This window comes from Solanum verrucosum, unplaced genomic scaffold (genome assembly GCF_900185275.1).
Source record: "Solanum verrucosum unplaced genomic scaffold, falcon-dt-bn FXZP01000277.1, whole genome shotgun sequence".
Taxonomy (NCBI): Eukaryota; Viridiplantae; Streptophyta; class Magnoliopsida; order Solanales; family Solanaceae; genus Solanum; species Solanum verrucosum.
In genome coordinates this window covers 286,511-309,005 of record NW_026019945.1, presented here as the reverse complement: position 1 = coordinate 309,005, position 22,495 = coordinate 286,511, and the positions used below count along the sequence as shown (strand labels likewise).

Below are 22,495 nucleotides of genomic sequence, written 5' to 3'. Positions count from 1 at the left end.
AAAAAAAGTTATATCTATCTACGTTGACTAGACGCAAAGTTTATAAAGAAATAAAAACTATTGAAATATATAAAATATTATGATTTAATTTACATATATCGTGATGTTTCGGTGGCTAGTTAATAAAGGTATATCACAAAAATAAAAGGAGAATTTTAAAATTTAGATAATTGTATAAAAAAACATCCAACAACGACCTTTGAGTTTAAGAAGAGAAACTAATTTTATTTCTTAATATAGTAAAATATTATGTGTCATATTTTTAGAATATACAAAAAGGAAAAGAATATGTCATATAAAATAGTAGATTTTAGTGTTGAGGACCTATTATTATTTCTCTTGAGTAGGTAATTAGTAGGAAAATACATTCTTTTGATATTTTTTATTTTTTAATTTTCACTAAATAAAATCAAGTGGTAAATAAGTCAACCAATAATTCCGTGTAATATAAAAGAGATATTTGTGTGGTTTGAATTTCGAAGAGGATTCTTTTGCCTCACGTATGATGATGACGTGGCTCACCAATGGTTGCCTATTTGCTGACGTGTTCTTTCATAACCGAGTCATTGCCTACTTGTTCGGAACTTAGATCCATTCTTGGCCAATTGTAAATATAATCCAAAATCACGACATAATAATAATAATACATTCAGTATAATTTTATAAATGCGGTATGTGAAAGATAACGTGTACATAAATTTATAACATTTTTACCTTGAGAAGGTAAAATAGTTCTTTCAGATTAATCCTTTATAAATATAGTCCAGCTTTTTCATAAAAATTATATGATATAAATAAGATAATTTATTTTTTTTTGGATATATATATTACTTGTCGAATCCTCTTGACATAATTTATTTATTTTTGAATGAATTTTTGGTGTTGTCATCGAATGAAGGTGTGCTTATTATATCTCTCTTATTACCACTTGCTAATAAATCAGTTTATGTTGAGAGATAAATCTTATAGGATTACTTGAAACGGTTCAGACAAGTTAGAAGATTGCCCCGAAATGGATAGAAATTCTCTATTTTAAATTAGGAGTAGGTTTTTGTAAGAAATCGTCAAAGATTATCGTAGAAAGTTAATAGGAAGTTATGTCTTCTCTTGCTCCATTCTGGGATAGGTTTGGTGCACCATAGATGTTTCTCCTTGTGTATTAGTATCATTCATTAGTACTAGCTTCATAGTTTCTTATCCTTTAATTTCTGTTACTATTTGTTGTTGGTTTTGCTTTCGTTAGTACATTATTTTGTTGTTGTTATTGTTCATTTTCAGACTATCATGTAATGATTTCTCTATTTCTTGTTATGTATAATTTACTTTTATATATACTATATATTAATTACTTTCAAAACAATTTTTTTAATTTCACAAATCATAAAATAGGGTAAAATCTGCATATACTCTATTTTCTTCAAATTCACATATATAATTATATTAAATATACCATTGTTATTATTATTGTAAATCTTATACAAAACAAATTCTAATTTATCAGATTCTTGCTACAAATATCAAACACCGAACGGCAAGAGGGAGTTGGCACCGAACCAGATTTTAGCCACCATCTAGAAATTGAGGTTTCTTTCAGATTACTATTAAAAAAGGCCCACCCATTGTACTAAACTGTTTTGTGACGTGCCAATTGAAAGCATGACGTTTTTGGACTGACCTGTTTTGGCACCATTAAGCATTTGGATTTGGAGCCCATTTCACTTTGAAAGTCCACATTTTTTTGATTGGATCCGATTTTGCTTCATTTTTTTTTTACCTTCAATAGTAAGTCCTCTTTCCATTGGTAATCTAAATTTGTCCACAATTGACCATCTTTTTCAAAAGAACAATAATGATTAATTTTGGGGGGCGTGAGATCACCAAAGTTTCACTTAAGAGTCAAAAGAAAGTACTCATATTCCATATTGTGTGGTACATTGCCAAACTTTAGTATATTATATACTATCCAATAAGAGTGAAATTCCTTTCTTGTGTAGATTCACACTCTTCTTTTGCTCGTGTGGAGAATGTCTTTTTTCCATAATTTTTCAACACTTTTCTGGTCGATCAATTGATTTGGTAGCTTTTTATAAATTTATTTTTGCTTCATGTCTTAGAAGAGAGTTTTATTTTTACGTATTAAAAATATGAAAACAATATTCAATAGATCTTTGCAGAGTTATTTTCTTCTAATCATTCAAATTATAAATGTGTTATGTTCACTTGTTTTCTGTCTATAGCCACGTCCCCCACCCCCCACCTCCTAGCTATTTATAAGACAATCAAGCAAATCGTTCAAGTCTTAATATGTGCACACCCACATACACAGAAGTACATTTGCTCAAAACTAGGGAGTACTGTTTCCATAGTAGCAAAAGATTAACATTTGTAAAATGACAGATTGATAATGTCTTTTCATGCTAGGTCACACATATAAGAGGTTGTCTTGCTACCAATCCAAACTTTATTAATATAATAATATTTAAACAACACAATGGATGGTAAAAAATTAGAAGACTCTCTCCGACACAAATGGGTTTATTATCTACTAATATTTATATGAATTGACCTTATATATATACATTGTGATTTTCCAATGAACAAATTTGTTCAACCCCTCTAGGCTCTAGCTTTGCCCCCGACTCTCTCAAAGCCATATTAAATGTCTTGTATTGAGTGAATTATATAATGACACCATTTTTACATATTCGATAAGCATAGTTTTTTAATTTTAGTATAAGGCAAGATCTTTTGATGTAAGAAATGGTTTTAAATAGGGACATAACGCATGAGATGAAAAGGAAAAAAAAAGTATTCCAATAAATAAATAAATAAATTTCGTCTACGTGACCGAAAAATTAACAAAGGAATCTATTGATAATTGAATACACTTGATTAGGAAATTTTTAATGATTGATATAAGAGGCAAGTAAATCGTTTAACTTAAGAAAAAAAATTGAATTAATTGCCACACTTCAAAAGAGTCCCTTTGGCTAATAAGAGTGGGGTGTGTGTGTTTTGCAATAATAGCCAGAGTCTAAAGGTTAATAAAAGCAAAATATATTCCAAAAAAGGAAATTATAAGAAGATAAGATAATGAAAATGATTGACCATCAAAACATTATGAGAAAGCTAGCAATTAAAGACCATATTTAGATGGGTTTAATTTCAAAGCATTGTTGGTAATTATAAATATTTATATAATCAGATCATTTATAAAGTAATTACAGATAAATTTCTTGATAATCAATTACTATCTTCGTCTAAATTTTTGTTTCATACCTTCTTAATTATTTAAAAATATTTTACTTTTCAAATTTTTATTTTTTTTCTTATTAAGATGATTAAAATCAAATAAATGTATATGACGATTAGCTAGTTCTAAACCACAAATATCAAATATCTTTCTTTTTTTCATGAACTCCACATACAATCAAATATGCCACATAACTTGTGAGGAAAAAAATATTTTGTAATCTTGAGGAAATTATAATGGACGTCCTACTATATACTATTAAAATTCACTTATAATATAAAAGAAATTTTACATCAGGTGTGTAACTTAAATCCAATTTGGATATTCATGAAATTTTGAATAAAGTAAACATATGCAGATTTGGCCCTCCCCTCTTCATAACAGTAAACGTTGCCTCAGTTTCAAAGATTATTATAGCAGCCACGCAATAATATTCTCACTTTATTATTGTAAAACATGAACAATTATTGAAACAGCCCACTTGTTATAATCTAATCAATTTAATTTTTTAAATAAAGCTTGTGATAGATTATATTATAGGAAATTACTTTTGGTCATTTTTCTACAGTGAAAAAAATGAGTCCCAAGAGCGAAGAGAACATATATAAAAAAAAAATAAAAAATTTAAACTCATAGGTTTTATAAATACAACATGTTCACACTAATAATCTCACATTTTGTGAACACATCAAATTTAAATCTTGAATGCGAGTTACTCGACAACTAATTGGATCGTGTCAGTCTTTATCCGTAGGAAATTAAAATCACCTAATATAATAATAAACTGAAAGACAATTTTGAGGCCTTCAATATCAACTTCAAGTCTCATTTAGCTAAGACTCAATCATAATAACTAGTTGTTCATTATCTTTATTAATTACCTATTTTTCTTTCTTATATTCATTTTATGGTCAAAGCATTATAGTTAGATTTAATTTGGTAGAAAGTTCTATTTAGATTAGTGTTGAATATGTCTTCGTCTTGAATTTTCTAGGAATAGTCAAAAGATTAATGTTCCTTTCTTTAAAAAGAGTTGCTTATGAAACACTCAAAGCCTAAAAAAAATATTAGATCATGGAAAAAGATAGTCATAAATATCCAAATGAAAGATTAATTTGAAACAAATAACTATATAACAAAGCTTTTATTATCAGATGACTGGAGAGCCTAGTCTAAACTTGCAAATCTAAAGACCGTTCCCTACTAAGAAAAATAAGAAGTTTATTTTATAGTTAAATAAAATTTATCGCTAATTCTATACAGCAATAGATTATAATGATGAATTATAAAAGAAATATGTTAGCTATGAGCAATTTAGCTATGAATCAGCCATGAAGTTCGTAGTTAATTTCATTTATTTTAGTGGTTAGATTATATCTTATTAGATGTGGTTAATATCATGTTGAACTCATAAATAATATTAACAGTGAATAAATCTGTCTTTTATCCGTGGGAAATATCGCCATCCTATAATAGTTAAAAGTTAAAACGCTATATAAATTAATCATCTTCCTACCCTGACAAAGGAAGGATCTAAAAGTTCAGGTTAATTCAATAACTTTTATCTAAATCATGTATATATTGAGAAATTCACTAAATATTTAAAGATATTTGATTGTAAACCTAGTTATTATTATTAATTTAGTACTAACATGCATGAAATCAGCATAAGAACTAGAAACTCATAAACTTCAAATGACAATCCATTAGAGTAACTAACTTCGTATACCACCTTTCTATAACTATAAGTCTACAACAACATACCCAGTGTAATCCCTTCTATATGACTACAACTACCTTCTGTATCTAAACATAAAAAATGAATGTTAATCCTATTTACCGATCAATCAGCTATAGATTATCAAAAGAATCTACAACAATATACCAAGTGAAATCCCACTAGGTGGAGTCCAGGGTAAAAGAATCTACTGGTGATGAAATGACTTAATTTCATTTTTTTAAGTATAAAGCCGCAATATTTAATAGTTTAATACAAGGATTCTAGATAGACTTCAAGAAAAAACAACTGATAAGATTCAAGCCATTTTCATCCACCTACATAAGAGTTCAATTTATGACGATAAGTTTTAAAGTTTGGAAATGCAAGTTTTTGTATGTTATACCAAGTTCCTTGAATTGTTTGAATACTTTCCTCTTGCTTTGATAGCAACTTATTGAGTAGTCCTGTTTTAAATAGTAACTATTACATCCTTCCTAGTGGGAATTTCAATGTCATTCTTACTAATATATCTGATTTGTCCCACCTACTAATGAACTAACAACTGTACTATACAACAAATATTTATTCAAACTTTCACGTGTGTCCACTCCCAAAAGTGCCACCTGTTAGATCCCATTTTTCGTCATGTCTTAATCAAAAGTCTCCAGAGGTTAATGCTCTGACGGCGAGCATGGGGCATTTCACTTTGGACCTTCGAATTCTATCCTCTAGAAAAACTCTTACTATTAAGAATATTAATATTTAATTCGAGGTGGAGGTAACAAAATTTAGTTCCTCTTTTAGTGATTCGTTCAATCTGTCCATCAAATTGTAGGATCAATGGGTGAACAAAGGTCTTATTGGAAGGACATATATAAATGAGTCATTTAATTTGATGTCAACTGATATTTATGCTCTTCAATTTTGCATGTATAAACACACTTAAACTTGTATAAAATTGAACAAATAAACACACGCGTCCTACTCCTATCTGACATATTACACGTAGAGCGCCATGTAGAATGAAAATTGCCACATAAAGCACCATGTAGAACGCATGTGTCTATTTATTCAATTCTATATAAGTTTGAGTGACAAATTGTGCACCCCCAAATCAAAGGGCATAGATGCTACTTAGAAGTCAAATTAAATATATTATGCCCATTGGAAGCTGATAAGGAAAAGAAGTCACGCGTGTAATTGTTAGTTCAACTGGTGTGAGTTTTTTTTGGAATAAACAGTATGAGCTTACTCTAAAGTGAACAATATGTCACACACCATGTTAAGAGCATCTTTAAACTAATTTCACACAACTAACTTTACCCCTAGCTTGAAGACAAATACACATAAAAAGAAGCTTTATGAACTTTGTTGGCCATAAATATAGATGATGTAGGTGAAATACAATTAATATCCAAATAAGCTCATAGCGATGGATCATGAGATAGTTGAAAAGAAGAAAGCTACTTATAAAATATAAAAATATTTTTAATGGCGAAGACCTTGAAAAACAGGGTCGGAAGCAGATAACATTAAATTAGGGTGTACATAGCCAGGTTGGTTCGGGGTTTTTCAAATATCAAACCAAATAATTTGTGTTGGATTTTTAAATCTATAAACCAAACCAAACCAATAAAACTCGAGTTTTTCAACCTCAGGTTTTTTCGAGTTTTTATTCATACAAACATATAATTTACTTGTACTTCAAATATTTCTTTAGGCCTATCAAAATACAACTATCTAAGGTGTTTCTTAAAAAAAAAATAACACAAAGTATGATATAATTAATGATACTAAAATATCCAACAAAAAAATTATAATAATGAAATCACGTCAAACAAATTTTGCAAATTAACAAGTCATAATGAAAATGATCATAATTTAAAAGTACTAAATCATGCTATAATAAGTTTAATAAGTATTAGTTACATGACTAAATATTAAAGGAAATTAAAATTAAATTATGTATTTTAATTGTCTAAACCAATATAAAACCAAAGAATAAATATTCAATATTATTGTCATTCTTAGTGTTGAATTGATTTTCTTTTTGCATTAGTATTAATTTGATTTCGATTTAAATTTTATTATAATTACCAACATCTGTGGACTATAATCTTTATTGAACCATTCAGAATTCTAAGTTTCAAACTTGAAATAATATATTAAAAGATAAAAACTGTGAAAAAAGATAAGAAATATTTAAAAATTATATCAAAGCAAATATTTTTATGTATAAAATAAAATTTTAAAATATATATATAATGTCGGGTTGGTTTGGTTTCAGGTTGATTTTTTTTAGTTAAAACCAAACCAACCCAAATATAGTCAGATATTTTTTCCCAATACCAAACCAAGTCAAACCAACCACTAGTCGAGTTTTTTTTCCAACTTCACTTGATTTGCAGTTTGGTTTGATTATCAATTCGATTTTGTGCACCCCTACATTAAACCATGCTAAGAGTACCATTTTTATTTAAAGCAAAATAAGGTAACTTGTTTACCGTATAAAGCTCAGTGGGAACATGATTGAGGTTCGATTTCCTAATAATATAAGAAAATGGAAGGGAGAATTTGATAATGAGACAGAATTATTAGGTTTACAGATAAGTAAATACAATTAGGCCTGTCTCCATCATTCCAGCATCAGTACACATACGCAAATCCAGAAGACTTTGTGTGCATGCATCGGTTCGGCAGAGCATTAACCAAAGGTTAAACAACAAAATCATTGGTGTATTCAACTCAGTTTCAAATTACCACTTTTACACCCACATTAGTTTTTACAATCTAGCTCGGATACTTTCTTTTAGAGCCAAGGATCTATTGCAAGCAGTCTTTCTACCTCACAAAGATAGGAATACGGTTCGAGTTCATCCTACCGATCCCAAGGTTATATTGGGTATGTTGTTGTTACACATACACATTAGTCTACAAAGGAGTAAAATTCCTCCTAACCAAAAGATATAAAAAGTATTAAGGAGATAGCAATGGTACCTTCTTACTTTTGCAAATATGTACACTTCATACAACTCTCCGATATCCACAGAAAGTACTCTTTAAAGATTTTGCTAAGTCATTTTCTCCAGCAGGTAAGCCTGCACTACATTCTATTTAGCAATGGTAATCATGATAAATAATGCACTTTATAGTTTGTTGCACTTAGTAAAAGAAATCTTATCCCGAATTTCTCACAGGATACTTAAGAATTAAGCTTCCATTTCAGCCTTTACACAGACTATCAACAGAAACATGTATACAGTACATGAAATAAAAAAGAGAAGATTGAAAAGGCCAGCACACAATCCTGACATTTATTTTTACTATTATAAGAATGAGTAATCTACGACAAACTTGACATCACATTAAGGAAACAAGAATAACATATAAAATATAAAATGTAATCAATGTGTAAGTAGCCTTAAGTTCATGTCATCACCTATCATTTGTCTATTGTCCTTGAATACTTCATAGAACAGTGGCACAACTGTCGAGCTTATATTATAGTAGTACTCAACTTGTTAAAACAAGGACAGTTTCTCATGACATTATATCCCAAGTGAATAAAGGTCAATAAGATAATCATAAGACTACAGAGTGGTCAGAATGTGAAACCAATCAACACTAAGTTCGCAATAGGTTGGATAGATAAAAGATTATAGAAGGTAACTGGTTGATATTTAACAAATCCACATCTTAAGCAAAAATTTCAATTAATAATCATCACTCCGATTCTCAAGCTTGTCTTCTCACCTTAGAGAAAAGACAGCAGTAGGCAACTTGAGATCAAATGTGTAAAGAGAATCTTTCAGCCATCTATAGATAAAACTTCTGTGTGTGGGGGGGTGGGGGGGTGGGGGGGCAGGCCACAATTAGATACTAATCCACTAACGTTTACCAACATTAAGTCTTGTCTTGCTTCCATTCACAAAGAAGTGAAGATAAATAAAATACCGTTTCACCACTAAGAGGGGTCCATGTAAATACTTGCTTCCACAAGGACCCTGTAGAAAGCTAGTTCCTGGTCGCAAACTGCTTCCTTTTTCTTCTGCTCATTTTTTCTCTTGGTTAAAGGATTTCTTAAAAAGAATAACAAACAGAAGCGGTCAAAATATCTGAGAACAAATCATAGCTACACAGTATGTTGAATCACATTTTGGGGGACTGGGGAAAACTTCTACTTCCTAATTTTCTTAGCTATGATAGCCATATTCCTCGGGGATAACACAGGATTAAAAATAGGTAAGAGGCTTGCTTCCAGATCACTGTCATACTCCTGGAGGAGCAATAATCGGTCAAGCAGTATAAGAGTTTCCAAAACGGGACCCAGGGCAGCACGAAGAGACCAATAAGGCCCTATCAACTCCTGCAGAAAGTTGATAACTTTATCAGAGTAAAAAAAGATTCTTGTTCTTTTAAAGGTATCTTTTTTGTTATATATCACGACCAAAAAAGAATATAAGAAAGAACAGACATCTCTATACTATCTTGAGAACAAAACCACCAAGGATTGCACATATCAGCTAACCAGCTTTCTGGATACTTGAGTAGATCATAGGCACCTGATTTTCTGTAACTTTGAGCTAGTTGGGATTGGTAAGTTCAACTCCCAAGAATCTGAAAGAACAATGATGCCATACATACTGTACAACCAACAGACCTCCATTCCTAAGAGAAAGCTATTACATCAACTAATAAACAACGAGGCCACAACATTGTGGAACTTCAACTTAACTAAGATATTTTTGACCTTTTAGAATCACATCAATCAAATAGATGCTGAGAAGAAATATCCAGACCACTTAATCGTCCAGCTATGATCTCCAAGAGGCACTATTGTTTGGGCAAACCAATGACTTTAAAATTAAGCAAATTGAACGCCTCTTCATTAAAGTTGTATCAAATCTTGGCCAGCCGAAATCAAAGGAAAACAAAGACAACTAATATACTGTTTCTTGTAATATGTCTTTAAAAGGTAAAGGAAAGAGAACCAGCTTAGAAGCACTTTGAGTGAATACACTTGTGGGATTACACTGGGTTTGTTGTTGTTGTAGTTTCCAAGTACAGAAGACAAATAATAATGCTGAAAAGAAATCTTTTATGACACTTAAAATAATAATATCATCAAAGATCTACTTACAAAGTATGATTCAGACTCCCTCCAGACTGCACTATAAGCTGTATCCTCCAAATGAGGGAGATGTAGGCGACCTAACCCAGATTCACAAAATTTTACAAATAGTGAGTATCCGTCCACAGCTCTAGACTTGCAATTTTTAGAACTCTGAATAGAAGAGTATTCATGAAGAAACGACACACTCTCCCGTGCTTCACCTGCATAGAAAGCACTTCAGAGCTTATTTTCTGAATAGGTAGCCTTCACAGTTGCTTCGACACTTGGGTGTATATAGACACTAAATGTTATTTCAATTGTTTAGGCGAATGATGTCACATTTGTCTTCTAAAGAAATGTTATCAACTTGTTTATGTTTCTTATTCATTCATGGAATGTATTTCAGTATGTCATGTTAGGTTTGGTTCGCTCAATGGAAGTTTAAGGCATTGGATGCCAATTGCATCCTTCCAGTTTTGGAGCATGACAATAACATATGTACATTTTCATAAAATGATGAAATCTAAAAAATATAAGGCTGGTCAAGAATATATGACACATCTCATGAATAAGCATTTGACATAAATTCTAATGAATATGTTATTCAGAAACTAATACAAGATATATCTTATATGGTTTTACCTTGAATCTCAATGAAGTTCATCAATGGTATCCTTTACAAGTACTCACCAGATTCTGAAGGCCCCCCATGATGCAAATTAGACTCCAGGATCCTCTGATTCTGTTGGCGTCGTAAGGCTTTCCCTTGACGCCCTATTGTAGGGCATTCTCGCAATATGTTTGGATAATGTCTGAAGAGAACCTTCACAATTACTGCAGGTTAGTGGGCTACTGCTGTTTCAACGGAAGGACTTAGAGATAAGCCCAACGAAACCAGTTAAAATAGTAGTCCAAAATAAACAGCACGTACTATCTGGAAGGCAGCACGCAATGCATGCAACTCAAAGTTGTGAAGCCCTGCGTGCTCATCCAAGCCTCTCCATCTATCAGCACTCTGATAAAGCAACTCAAGGTCAGAAATCGGAATATGACTATGATGAAAAGGTAGACAGGTTTTCGAGATGCAATGAATTTGGACTGTTAATTCAAGTAAGTTCTACCAGCAAGGGTCAACAAAGAATAGTATAATACTCATCTACCTGACAAGCTAGATCGCGAGCACTTTTGTCAAGCATTACTCCAGCAGATTTAACACCTTGACTTACAGGAAAACCACAACAAGAATCCGCTATGTCAATGGCTTCCTCAGAAAGCAAGTTATAACAGCAACCAACGCTAATCACAGCCTTAGCTTTGTCACATTCCAAGAATGTCCTTAAATTATAAGAAATATTGAGTCAACTGCACATCACACAAATATCAAATTGGGAGGGACTATCATAACGTAAAACATTTCCGTAAAGTAAACTAAGATAAGAATAAGCCATTTAGTAGTAATTATTCACATAAAGCTTCTCAAAATATAATACCTGATTTGCTAGAAACATAAAACCCAGAGGCCAGAACTTATTCCAAATGAAAGGTCTTAGAATGACAAAGGAGAATAGACATGGGACATCTGTCTTTCTGGACATAGTATCTTATGCAATAAGAACGCAAATCGAACTCCACTAACCAGTCAGACAAATGGAGTAGCCCATGAACATTCATGGTCATCCTAGCACTCACCCTTTAGTTATTGTTAGGTCATTACCACCTCATGAGACTTAGAAAGGAGCACAATATAAAATATGGTACCCACCTCAACATTGTCACTGAGAGGTCTCCACATGCATGAAGTCCAGCAATAACCAATGTAGAATCACTATAAGACCGAGAAGGTAGTATATCCTCAGCAAGTCGAGATGGCTGAGAGACTGAGCATTTTTGGCTCAAATGTTGATTCCCTGCATGATCATTCTCTACTGGGGAGTTACTCAAGGCCCTCAGTGTATCAGAAGACAGCACTCTGCAGGTAACTGTCTTTGGCACACTAAACTCTCTCTGTTCGGAGCTGGAAAATAAGGGAAATAGATAACGGATAAGCATTCTGAAAGAATAAGACCATCCAATAACATGACTCAAAATACTGTTGCCAACAAAATGTAACCACTCAACAGATTGATGTAGAGCATTGACGCAGAGGCATATTTTGGTCAACTGGACAATGAATACAGCCAAATTTCTGCAATAAATCAGCTTTTCTTAAACACCCCAACCAGTGTACCTAAATAAACGTACTTCATGTGCTACTGCTCATAAATTGCTTTAGTAAAACTAAGATAGTATTGTTAGACTTAACCTATGTATTTTTGGATGTCTGAAAATAAGGTGAATAAGGAGGTAGTGGAGATTACTGCTCGCCACTGTTATTTATTGTGTAATGTTCAACCAATAACTCAAGTTGCAGCAGTTAAAAAGTTTATTCCCCTCTCTTGAGGAAAAAAAGAAGTTTATCTCTCCAAATGCAATGCAAGAATCTTAGCTATATTCAGTTTAGTTTCATTTCCTCTGAACCAAACATAAAATAAGTCAGATATAGTCCTCAACTTTCAATTTACAGCCAAGATTTTCAGACCACTTTTTTAGTGTTATATAGGTTAATTTTAACCTAGTTCATATAAAGATTTCATTAGCATAAGGAATATATGCTGCATATATATGATAATTTCAACAAGTACGCGTTCTGAGACTCTACCTACCAGTTTTTACGCATCTTAGCTGCATAGTGTTTCCTGATTCGCTCCGCACGTGCATCAGTAATCTTACCATGATGTGAACAGGCATCAATCGCAATTACAGAAAGCTGGTAGTCAAAAGCAAGCACTTGTGCAAGATAACCCTACACCATATGAACAGTCTTAAGTAGAAGCAGATAGCAGAAAAACCAGATGATTTTTCTCCGCTAACAGAATTACTAGAATATTTCTTTTTTTATTTTATTTTAATAAGGTAAGCTCAGAATTTCATTGATATTGGATCCATTAAATGCTGTAAATTACATCAGTGGACAAAAAATGAGTTAGCTCTTTCCCAATCAACCGTCCTGTATGAATTCTAAGGAATTAACAAGTCAAAAAATTCATTGAAACTATTGCATAGGAACAAGCCTGATAATTGTACAACACAGAAGGGGACACACCTGTCCAGCGCCAACATCAACAACTGTTCGGGCTCCAACTTGCTTTGCGACTAAACTGACCAGAGCAGAAAGCGCTTCCACCTGCTTTGACAGTATTTTACCATTCTATCGTTCAGGTTGAGAAAATTAAACCCATACAAGGAATCTGCATAGTTGTCTTTTCAAGCTTAAGCTCAAATTAGGAAAAGCATTTAAAATCGAAAAACAACCTCTATTAAATCCTTCGATCCATTTTGTCAAAACTTCTGAAAAATCATTATGTTCTTTCAGGCAGGTTGAGAAATCAAAACACTAAAAGGAGTATGCTTAGAAGCTCTATTGTGCATAAATTCAATATTACAAAAAATGTTCTGCAATCACATACTGTGAACAGAACATAGCTAGCAACGTAGGCCACTAGTAAAAGCTTGATGGTGAAAAAAAAAAAGCTTCCCTAAATGACCTGATATCAACAAGTAACATCATCAAAATCAAAAACTCGAAAGCAAAAAGGATAAAACAATGTTCCACGGATTTGTAGCCAACAAATTGAGCACAAAGATAGGCGTGTAAGAGGACTAAGCAATAATTTCATGCCTTACTTCATGCTTTTTCTTATGATTCATCCCTTGAGCTAAAACATTACTTAGTGAAGCTATGTGCATTCCTGAAAATTCCTGCAAGCAAACAGAAGAAAGAAAAAGTGAAATTCAATCCTGGCTGCCTTACAAAATGGTCTTGAACGTTTTGAAGAAAAAAGAACTACATGAAAGGTATCACTAACTCCAAAAGGGCATGAAACTACCAATGGAAGGGGTCATCTAGCACCTTTCAAGAACTAATTAGACTTCAGACAGCAAAATATGCAAAATGAACCAGCTACAGCAGTAGGCTAAATATCCTTAGTCTAGTTATACAGATATCATAACCCAGAAACCACAGCAACTAACCAGAAGAAATGCCAACGGTAAAGAAAGCTATGTGTACAAAACTTCAAATATGGGAAAAGCATGAGTAACAAACATGGAATTATATAAGTCGAAAAGCTCTAATGGTAATTCTATAACTACCATGTATCACAAATTTAAGAAAAGAATGAAAATAAAAATAAATATACCTGAAAATCAGCCTGTTCACGTGAAAGAGAAAGAGACCTCAGAGTAAGGATGAACTCCTTCAGTGAGCCAGGCCAGTGATCCTAACAACACAAATGAACAAAGTCAATTAACAAAGAAATATAGGTTATCTTACTGTCATAGATACTAGTTAGTTGGGAAACAATTAAGTACTTTTTTCCTTTTAGTTCTGGATAGGTGACATTAAACTAAAGTATTGAGAATCTTTATCTAAGTGTTTTCTTTCTCTTTCTCAAAAAACAAAAACATACAGTGAAAGGAATAGATACCACACTAGAAAAGTTATGGCTATATTTATCCAAATTACATTTGATAGTTAGTGGCCAATAATCGACAGCAACAACAACAATGATTACACCTCAATCCCAAACTAGCTGGGATCAACTATGAATCCCTACTTTTCATATGGACCAAGATACCAATACTCAAGCCAATGGAACTTTGCTATTTGTTGAACTTGTTACATTCAAAGATAAGCTCAGCTACTAGTAGTGAGCAGTGAAAATATATGCTATTGCTTGACCCTCTACAAGTAATTTCTCGCAAAAAATGTGAGATTCTTCTTCCTGAAAGCAAAGCTGCAAATGAACCTCCTAGTAACTCTACACTTTCTATAACTCCAACTAACCACGCAAATTCGAATTAGAAATGATTTATTAACAGGCAACAGAACAATTAATCTAAATACACGTGAACTCAACAAAATAAAGTGTAAAGCAAAAAACATAGTATATACTTATAACTACCTGAACCACACCAGAAGGAATCCGGAGAAGATTTCCAACCGACTCCTTCCGTAAACAATCCATCCATTCTTTATCAACAGGTTCCCATAGTCTATCCTGCATATACTCACAAAAAATTTCAAAGTTGTACACATAAGATATCAGAATGCTATATGCGAAGCATAAACAGTCGCAAACATAGCTCAATTAAGCTTAATTCACAGATGTGAAGTGAATAGAAGGTGAAGACCTTGAAAAAGTTGACAACATGAGCATCTAAGAAATAACGATAAGGTGCAATGAAGTTGATGATTGCATGGATCCATTGTAGGGTTTCACTCGCAGTGTTGCAAGAATACTTGAACTCTTCAGCCATGGAGGGAAGATTTGCACTCTCCCGCCACAGTTACCTTGAGCTCAGATTGCTGGTGAATTCAGTTCAAGTGTAGGAGATACAATATAAGGCCGGGTCGTAAGGCCTATCAGCGCAAATATTTTGAATTGGGCTTGGATGTTATTGTGTGGCCATTTGGATCAGAATTATTAGACCGGGCCGGCGTTGGTAGGAGTATGGGCCGTTACATAAGCTTATTAGGTGAAAAAAATTGAATAGGTTAGCCACTTTTAGGCTGATATTTAAAGTTTAATCACCATCTGTTCTGTAGGTAAGAAATAGTCGAAATTTCAATAATTTTTTGAATAAGAATAACCGTAGCTAAATACTAAAAGAAAAGCTCTAGCACATTATGCTAAGAAACTATTACAATTGAAATTCCATCACACAAGGTTAGAGTTTGAAAAATGTTTTTTAAGTGAAACTCTAGTATTGTTTGTGTGATGGAGTTTGAAATTTTTACAAGTGAAACTCCGACATACAATGTGGAGTTTAAAAACTCCTTTTTTTGTGAAAATTAAACAAAATATGATAAATTTTTTTTGAATTTTTACTCGTGAAACTTTAGCATACTATCTAGACTTTTAACTTTAGTATTACTTGTTTCAACTACTCCCTTTGTCTCAAATTGCTTGTAATTTCAACTACTCCCTCTATTTTAATTTTGTAAATTGTCAAATAATTTAAGACATATTTTTAGTAATGTGGACAAGTAATATGAGATAGGGGGGAGGGGGGTAATAGTATATATAAAGTCTAATTTTGTTGGAAATATGCTAAATGTGAATAAAGGTGGCACAATTTGTTTATAATATGATCTTGATGTTTTTCTATTTGTATTGGAATCAAATTAAATACGTACTTGTGTCAAGAAAATTTCATATTAACAGTATAGCGCGATTACATAACCAAAATTCGAATAGGAAACTTATGACACATTGGGTAATACCCTATGGTTAGGAAGAACCTCCAAAGACCAAATAAAGAAAAAACAAAGAAGTGAGGGGTCGTTTGGTACAAAGTATTATAACACATGGATTAGTAATGCAGGGATTAGTAATGCATGCATTAGTAATGCAGGGGTTATTTTTATCAAGTGTTTGGTTCATTGCTTCCCACCTAATTTTGGGTTTGGATTAAAAAAAAAATACAAAAATTTCTTACCAATTATACCCTTGAATATAGAATTTTCTATTTTATTTAATTGGGCCGAGATAGATAACTATTGGACAATATTATTTTTATAATTGAGAGTTATTACTAAATTTTTAGAGCTTGAATTATCAGAATTCAAATGCTTTGAAATAAAATAAGGTTATTACTTTGTTTTTTTTTCTTTTCATAAATGGTGTGTTGCTATAATTACAGTGCCGTTCGAAAAAAATCAGGAACACTGAGGATGTTTTCTGTTTTGGTTCCTTTTTATGATACACGTTATAGTATGTTATAGACAATTCATTATTTTATTTCTCAGCTTATCCTATTTACAACCCTAGTTATAATTTTTTTTTAAAAGAATAGATGGAATTCCGAACTAGTTAGAAATTTCACTTTAACATTTGAGTCCTTTTTAATCTAAATAATTAATTTCTTCGTTGGGTCCATAATTTTATTACATACAAAATAATTTCTTCTGCCTTATTATCCTATATTTGAAGTTAAATTTAATTGAGTGATTTATTGATAGAAATATCTAAGTTGAGTGAGTTTATCGACACAAAACAAAGTTCAATGCGACTTTACTTGATAAATTCTCAAAGTTGAGTAATCTTTCGAGCAACAAACAACTCTTTTAAAATAATAAAATTTGTAAGCTAAATTATTTAAATAAATTTACTAATATAAATATAAAATATAAAATCAAGAAAATAAATAAAATGATTAAAAGAATTTGAGGGATATTTTTGTCTTTACATAGATAATCTCATGGTATTAAAACTTATGTATTACTAATACCACTAAATGGGAGGTATTAGCAATACATCATATAATACCATATATGTTGTATAATTAATCCATGAATTAGTTATACATGAACTAAAATTTCTACCAAACATAATACTAAATAATACCATACATAATATATGGACTATTTCTTCTAATATTCCCCCAAAAGTAATGCACAACAAAGAGACATAAGAGTACTTTCAAGTTACAACTCATAATAGCACGCCAGAAATTGCAACAGCACAGCACACAGTAGGAAAAAACAGATCAGATAAACTTAGGCAGCTTTAAAGGTTTCCCCACTATAAAGTAGTATGTACTAACATAACATACAAAATTATAGTAGTATATGTACAAAAGTTGTCAATCGTTATATACTTTTCCTTTTTTCTTCAACAACTATATATAGCTTATTCACTGTTTACTCAACTAACTAATTCTAATTGTACATCTCTCTGAAAGCTTCCTTTCCTTTTCTTATTAAATTTTAAATGAAGAGTTTGAGTACTAGTCAGTTTTCACGAAAATGCTTTATACATGTATATAATTCTACACCTTATATATATATATACAATCGGATACCCTATTTCAACTGTGATTTCGTGTGCACAACCAATACTCAAATTGTGTGTGTATCAAAGCTAGCACAGTGAAATCAAATGGCCGTTTGTCTTGTTAAAAATTTTGTTCACTGTTCAGTGTTGTTGTTTTTAGTATACTGTAGGACTGTTAGCTGTATGAGGTAGCTGCTAGCAACAACAATTTGTCGTTTACAAGTCACACTTTGGAATACCTTATTACCTTTCATATTCATTTACCATTGTCGTCTGCATGTCGATGTGACCACTCACTTCTCTTTAACATTTACCATTGCTTTCTTTAAGAACCACGCTTTTCAAAACATTTAACTATTTTCAAACACTATAAACTAAATGTGCTCTAGAAAATTAATACTTACAACTTCAACAAAGCAAATAGTATGTACCTAACAAACCATGCAACTCTTCCCACTAGCTAGGTTCTTTAGTTCAATAGCTATGATCATAATAATATTTTACGAAAAAGATTAACTTTAATTTGGTTTAGAATCATTTTTAATGTCATACATTATGAAGTAGTGATAATTAAAAATATATTCAGATAAACGACACTGTCAGAGAGAGAGATATTTATCTGATGATCAAGTGGATGCATGCACTATTTGAGTCGTTGTTCCTCTGTGGTGTGTAGCAGAAGAGGGATGAGTGTTGAATTTTGGTCTCGTGAATTTTGTCGTGATAGATGCATGAAATTTTATAAATTGGGTCGATGAATTTTGTAGACGACCGAATATTTCCAAATCCCACTATTTGTCCTTAATAAATTAGCACCTACATCAACATCACTAAAGTACTAATATCATTATTTATTTATTTGTTTATTTATTTTATTGTCTATTGAGGTAAAAGAGAATCTAGTGAACCGACAATTTCATGAACATCACGTTCCTAATAAATATTACTACTATTATAATTTACCATCAAAGTTACTATGATATAATAAATATCCTACGTTTTTAATAAATGGTCTCGAATTCAAATGATTTTATCCCTTAAAAAGGGAATTTGAATTAGTTAGGATTCAAAATGCAAACGGTATGGAACAACATTGACGGGAAAATTTAACAAAAGTATAATTTAAATATCGTAATATATCCAATATCTTGAGTAACTTGTTTTATAATTTAGTGTGATACAAAAAATGTTAATTAAAGAGGTAATATATTTTGTTTTAATTACGTACTCACAATTATTTTTTTTGAAAATATCATAGATCAAGATAGAAAGCTGAATAATTAAACCGAGATGGAGAGGGTTTAAAACTATGAAGAAAATGTTGAACATATAATTTTGTTGTAGTAATTAGTTAAGAATAGCATATCTATGGGATCTGGTGTTATCGGTATATTCCAAATTAAAAGTCTGATATACACATTGAACAAAATATGAAAAACATACATGAATTTAGTCAAGAGTTATTTTTTTGAAAACAATCTTCTATCTTTATAAGATAGAAGTTAGCTAGATGTGCATACACATTATTCTTTTCAGACCTCGCTTATGAACTTACAATGAATATGTTATTGTTGTAGACAAACTATATGAACAGTAAGTGTTAAACCTTGAGATAATTTAAAACTTTATCATAATCGTAATTAAAAAATTCTGATGTATACATTGAACAAATGTGGAAGACATACAAAATATATGAATTGAGCCATGGGTTGTCTTTCAAAAACAATCTTCTTAGCTAGATATACGTAGACTAGGGGTGTGCACTATTCGGATTAAACCGAATAACCAAGTCAAATCAAACCAAATTTTTATTTGGATTGGTTTTTTGGTTTTTCGGATTGGTTTTGAATTAATAAAGTACTTGGTTTGGTTTCGGGTTTTAAAAAATAAAGACCGAAAAACCGAAAAAAAACAGAATTATATATATATATATATATATATATATATATATATATAATGTTTAGGTTAAGAATTAAGTTGGAGTTAACCACTGTTGTCCCTTTTTGGTAATTGCCTTTCATGATGATTACGTTTATATTTTATGTTTGAATTACATATATAATAGGTATACTTATAAGTATTGTGTTTTAAGTTTTACTTATGATTTGTATTAGAAAGTATATTTAAGGGATTAAATATTATTACTTTGGTTATGTTATTAATTATTGACATAACCGAATAACCAAATCGAAAAAAGCCGAACCGAATAGAGGAAAACCAAACCAAACCAAATTTATTTTGGATCGGATTGAGTTACACTTTTACAAAACCAAAAACCGAAAATCCAAATCGAATAGTGCAAAACCAAACCGAAAAACCCAATGCACACCCCTAACGTAGACACTATCCTTTTCAGGCATCGCTTATGAACTTACAATGAAATATGTTATTGTCTAGATAATTAAATGAACTATAAGAGTACTTAAATCTTGAGGTAATTTAGAACTTTTATCATAAATCATAATTAAAAAAATAATTTATTCAAATCTGAATGAGAAAAACTCAAGTATGACAAAAACCAATATTGGCTCATTCCATTCACCACAAGACAAATATATTGCATTCACCCAAGACATTTCCTCAATCTATATGTCTCCTTTGGAACTAAGAAAGAGACACTATAGACTAACAACTCTCCTATTGATTTATCTATAAAAAAAAAAGACAGAGACAAATTCACTGTGCAACCATATTTTATAATTAAGAATGTAGACAAATAAAAACATTATATTATTAAGCAAAGGTTAAAGAAAAAGAAGAAAAAACAAAGGTATAGTTGATAAAATTAAGGCAGGCTGCAGGGAGTTTGCCTCACTGTCTAAACTAAACAACAACTTGTGCATCAGCTTTTTTCAATTCTATTATTTGTCTTTGGTTTGCTCATTAGTTGTTTAAGTATATACTTAAGTACATGCTAATCCACTAATCTCATAATTAAACTATTCTAATACTATATGTTTTTGTTCCCAAAACACCTTTTTTCAGTTACTAATATTTTTCAATAATTTACACAGATTTTATTGATCTTTGCATGTGCACCTCAAGGTGAAGCCCCACTCGCTGGCGCGTTCCTTTACTCATACCCGATAGATTGATTTTGTTAATTTGATTAATTTAAATTCGTGTCTGTTGAAATTTATGAGTTAGGTAGTTCATTTGAGCGCTGCTATTTAACATATATCTATTGTTTTTAAACTTTTTGTATGTCTCCCTACTTTAGAACAATTTTAGATATGTAGTGTAAATTTCTATTTGAAATCAGAAAAAAAGAAGAAGATGAAAATCATCCATATAGCCAAAAAAAACAAAAAGAGATTGAATTTCAAACAAAAATGGCAGAACTTCTATTATATGTGTTTGAACTTTGACTAAATAAAACTTCAGACATCTCATATATGAAATTACTTTGAAATGGATAAGACTTGCAATTTTTTTTACCTACCACGAGTATGGCATAAGTGGTTGACGCACTTCAATCCATAATTCGTTTAATGTAGATGAATATATAGACGGAAGATAATATTTCCCTTTCGCATATAAACCATAATTTGATAATTGACACCAACTAATAACTCAGGTAAAGCACTCGCTATCGAAAGAAACCACTTGATTAGATATGATTTTGAGAAGATGACCAAAATGCAAACGAATATTGGAAGCTAAGGCTGCAGGTGCAACATCGACTACTGCGACAATTGTATAGTAAATGCTACGGAGAATTGGTTAAATTTTCTCTCTGTATCACTTTTCCTTTACTGGCACTACAAAAAAGAACCTTTAGGCTGCTCCACTAACACTATGCTACCTAAATGAATAAATTGGGCAACACCCACTAGATCTGCACATTGAATGTCAATATCAAAATTCAATAATACAAGTGACACAATACTCTCTTTGACACAATAGATTAAAAGCATTTTTTCTAAATTTTAGAATTTGTAAACTCAAAATTTCATATTTACCTTGATTGATTAGAGCAAATTTTGGTATTGCCAATGTCTAAATAGCACTGATATCTGAGTGAGTAACCCTATGAGTCCATTCTAAAAACTATTGGTCAAAGTCAAGCAACTTATCATGGAAATTCCAAGCAGATAGAATCGAGTAACCAACTTGAAATTGGTGAAATTTCATACTTCCAATACAAAGAAAAATTGACTTGTGAGTAATGAGGAGCTATATATATATATATATATATATATATATATATATGTTGCTCGTAACCTTCAAAAATATTCTTGTACTTATAGTATTCTAAAGAATCAGACATATATTTGGCAAGATTCTAAAGAATTCGAGCAACATAGGTTAAAAGTGGACAAGAACGGTGAAAGAATTCAATCACTCAATTTGCGCTCTCTATAGATCAGGACCTATAGCATTTAAATTCTGAATTGATAACGAAACAAAGGAATGGTCAATTTATTGGAATCAAGTGGGACTCTTTCATCAATTTACATAATTAAGATTTTAAGGCTTATATAAATAGGAAGATTATAACAAAAAGAATGGGGACATGAAATGGAGACAAC

General features: G+C 31.4%; 1 protein-coding gene across 1 annotated transcript; it reads right to left on the bottom strand.

Annotated features, from left to right (window-relative positions):
- Nucleotides 1-8,979: 8,979 nt before the first annotated feature.
- Nucleotides 8,980-15,485, bottom strand: LOC125809138 (uncharacterized). The gene is made up of 12 exons (XM_049488791.1): nt 15,319-15,485; nt 15,090-15,185; nt 14,325-14,405; nt 13,810-13,884; nt 13,229-13,309; nt 12,789-12,928; nt 11,849-12,100; nt 11,247-11,421; nt 11,018-11,101; nt 10,777-10,909; nt 10,114-10,307; nt 8,980-9,339 (listed from the first exon to the last, which is right to left on the bottom strand). Exons 1-12 carry the CDS (start codon nt 15,442-15,444, stop codon nt 9,151-9,153), a joined length of 1,626 nt encoding a protein of 541 aa, XP_049344748.1. The 5' UTR covers nt 15,445-15,485; the 3' UTR covers nt 8,980-9,150.
- Nucleotides 15,486-22,495: the final 7,010 nt, after the last annotated feature.

Coding starts and splice junctions, on each gene's coding strand:
- LOC125809138 (XM_049488791.1), bottom strand. CDS start 15,444: ATGGCTGAAGAGTTCAAGTATTCTTGCAACACTGCGAGTGAAACCCTA. Junction 12,101..12,788: donor GCTAAGATGCGTAAAAACTG/GTAGGTAGAGTC, acceptor CTTATTTTCCAG/CTCCGAACAGAGAGAGTTTA. Junction 9,340..10,113: donor GGGAGTCTGAATCATACTTT/GTAAGTAGATCT, acceptor AACTTTCTGCAG/GAGTTGATAGGGCCTTATTG.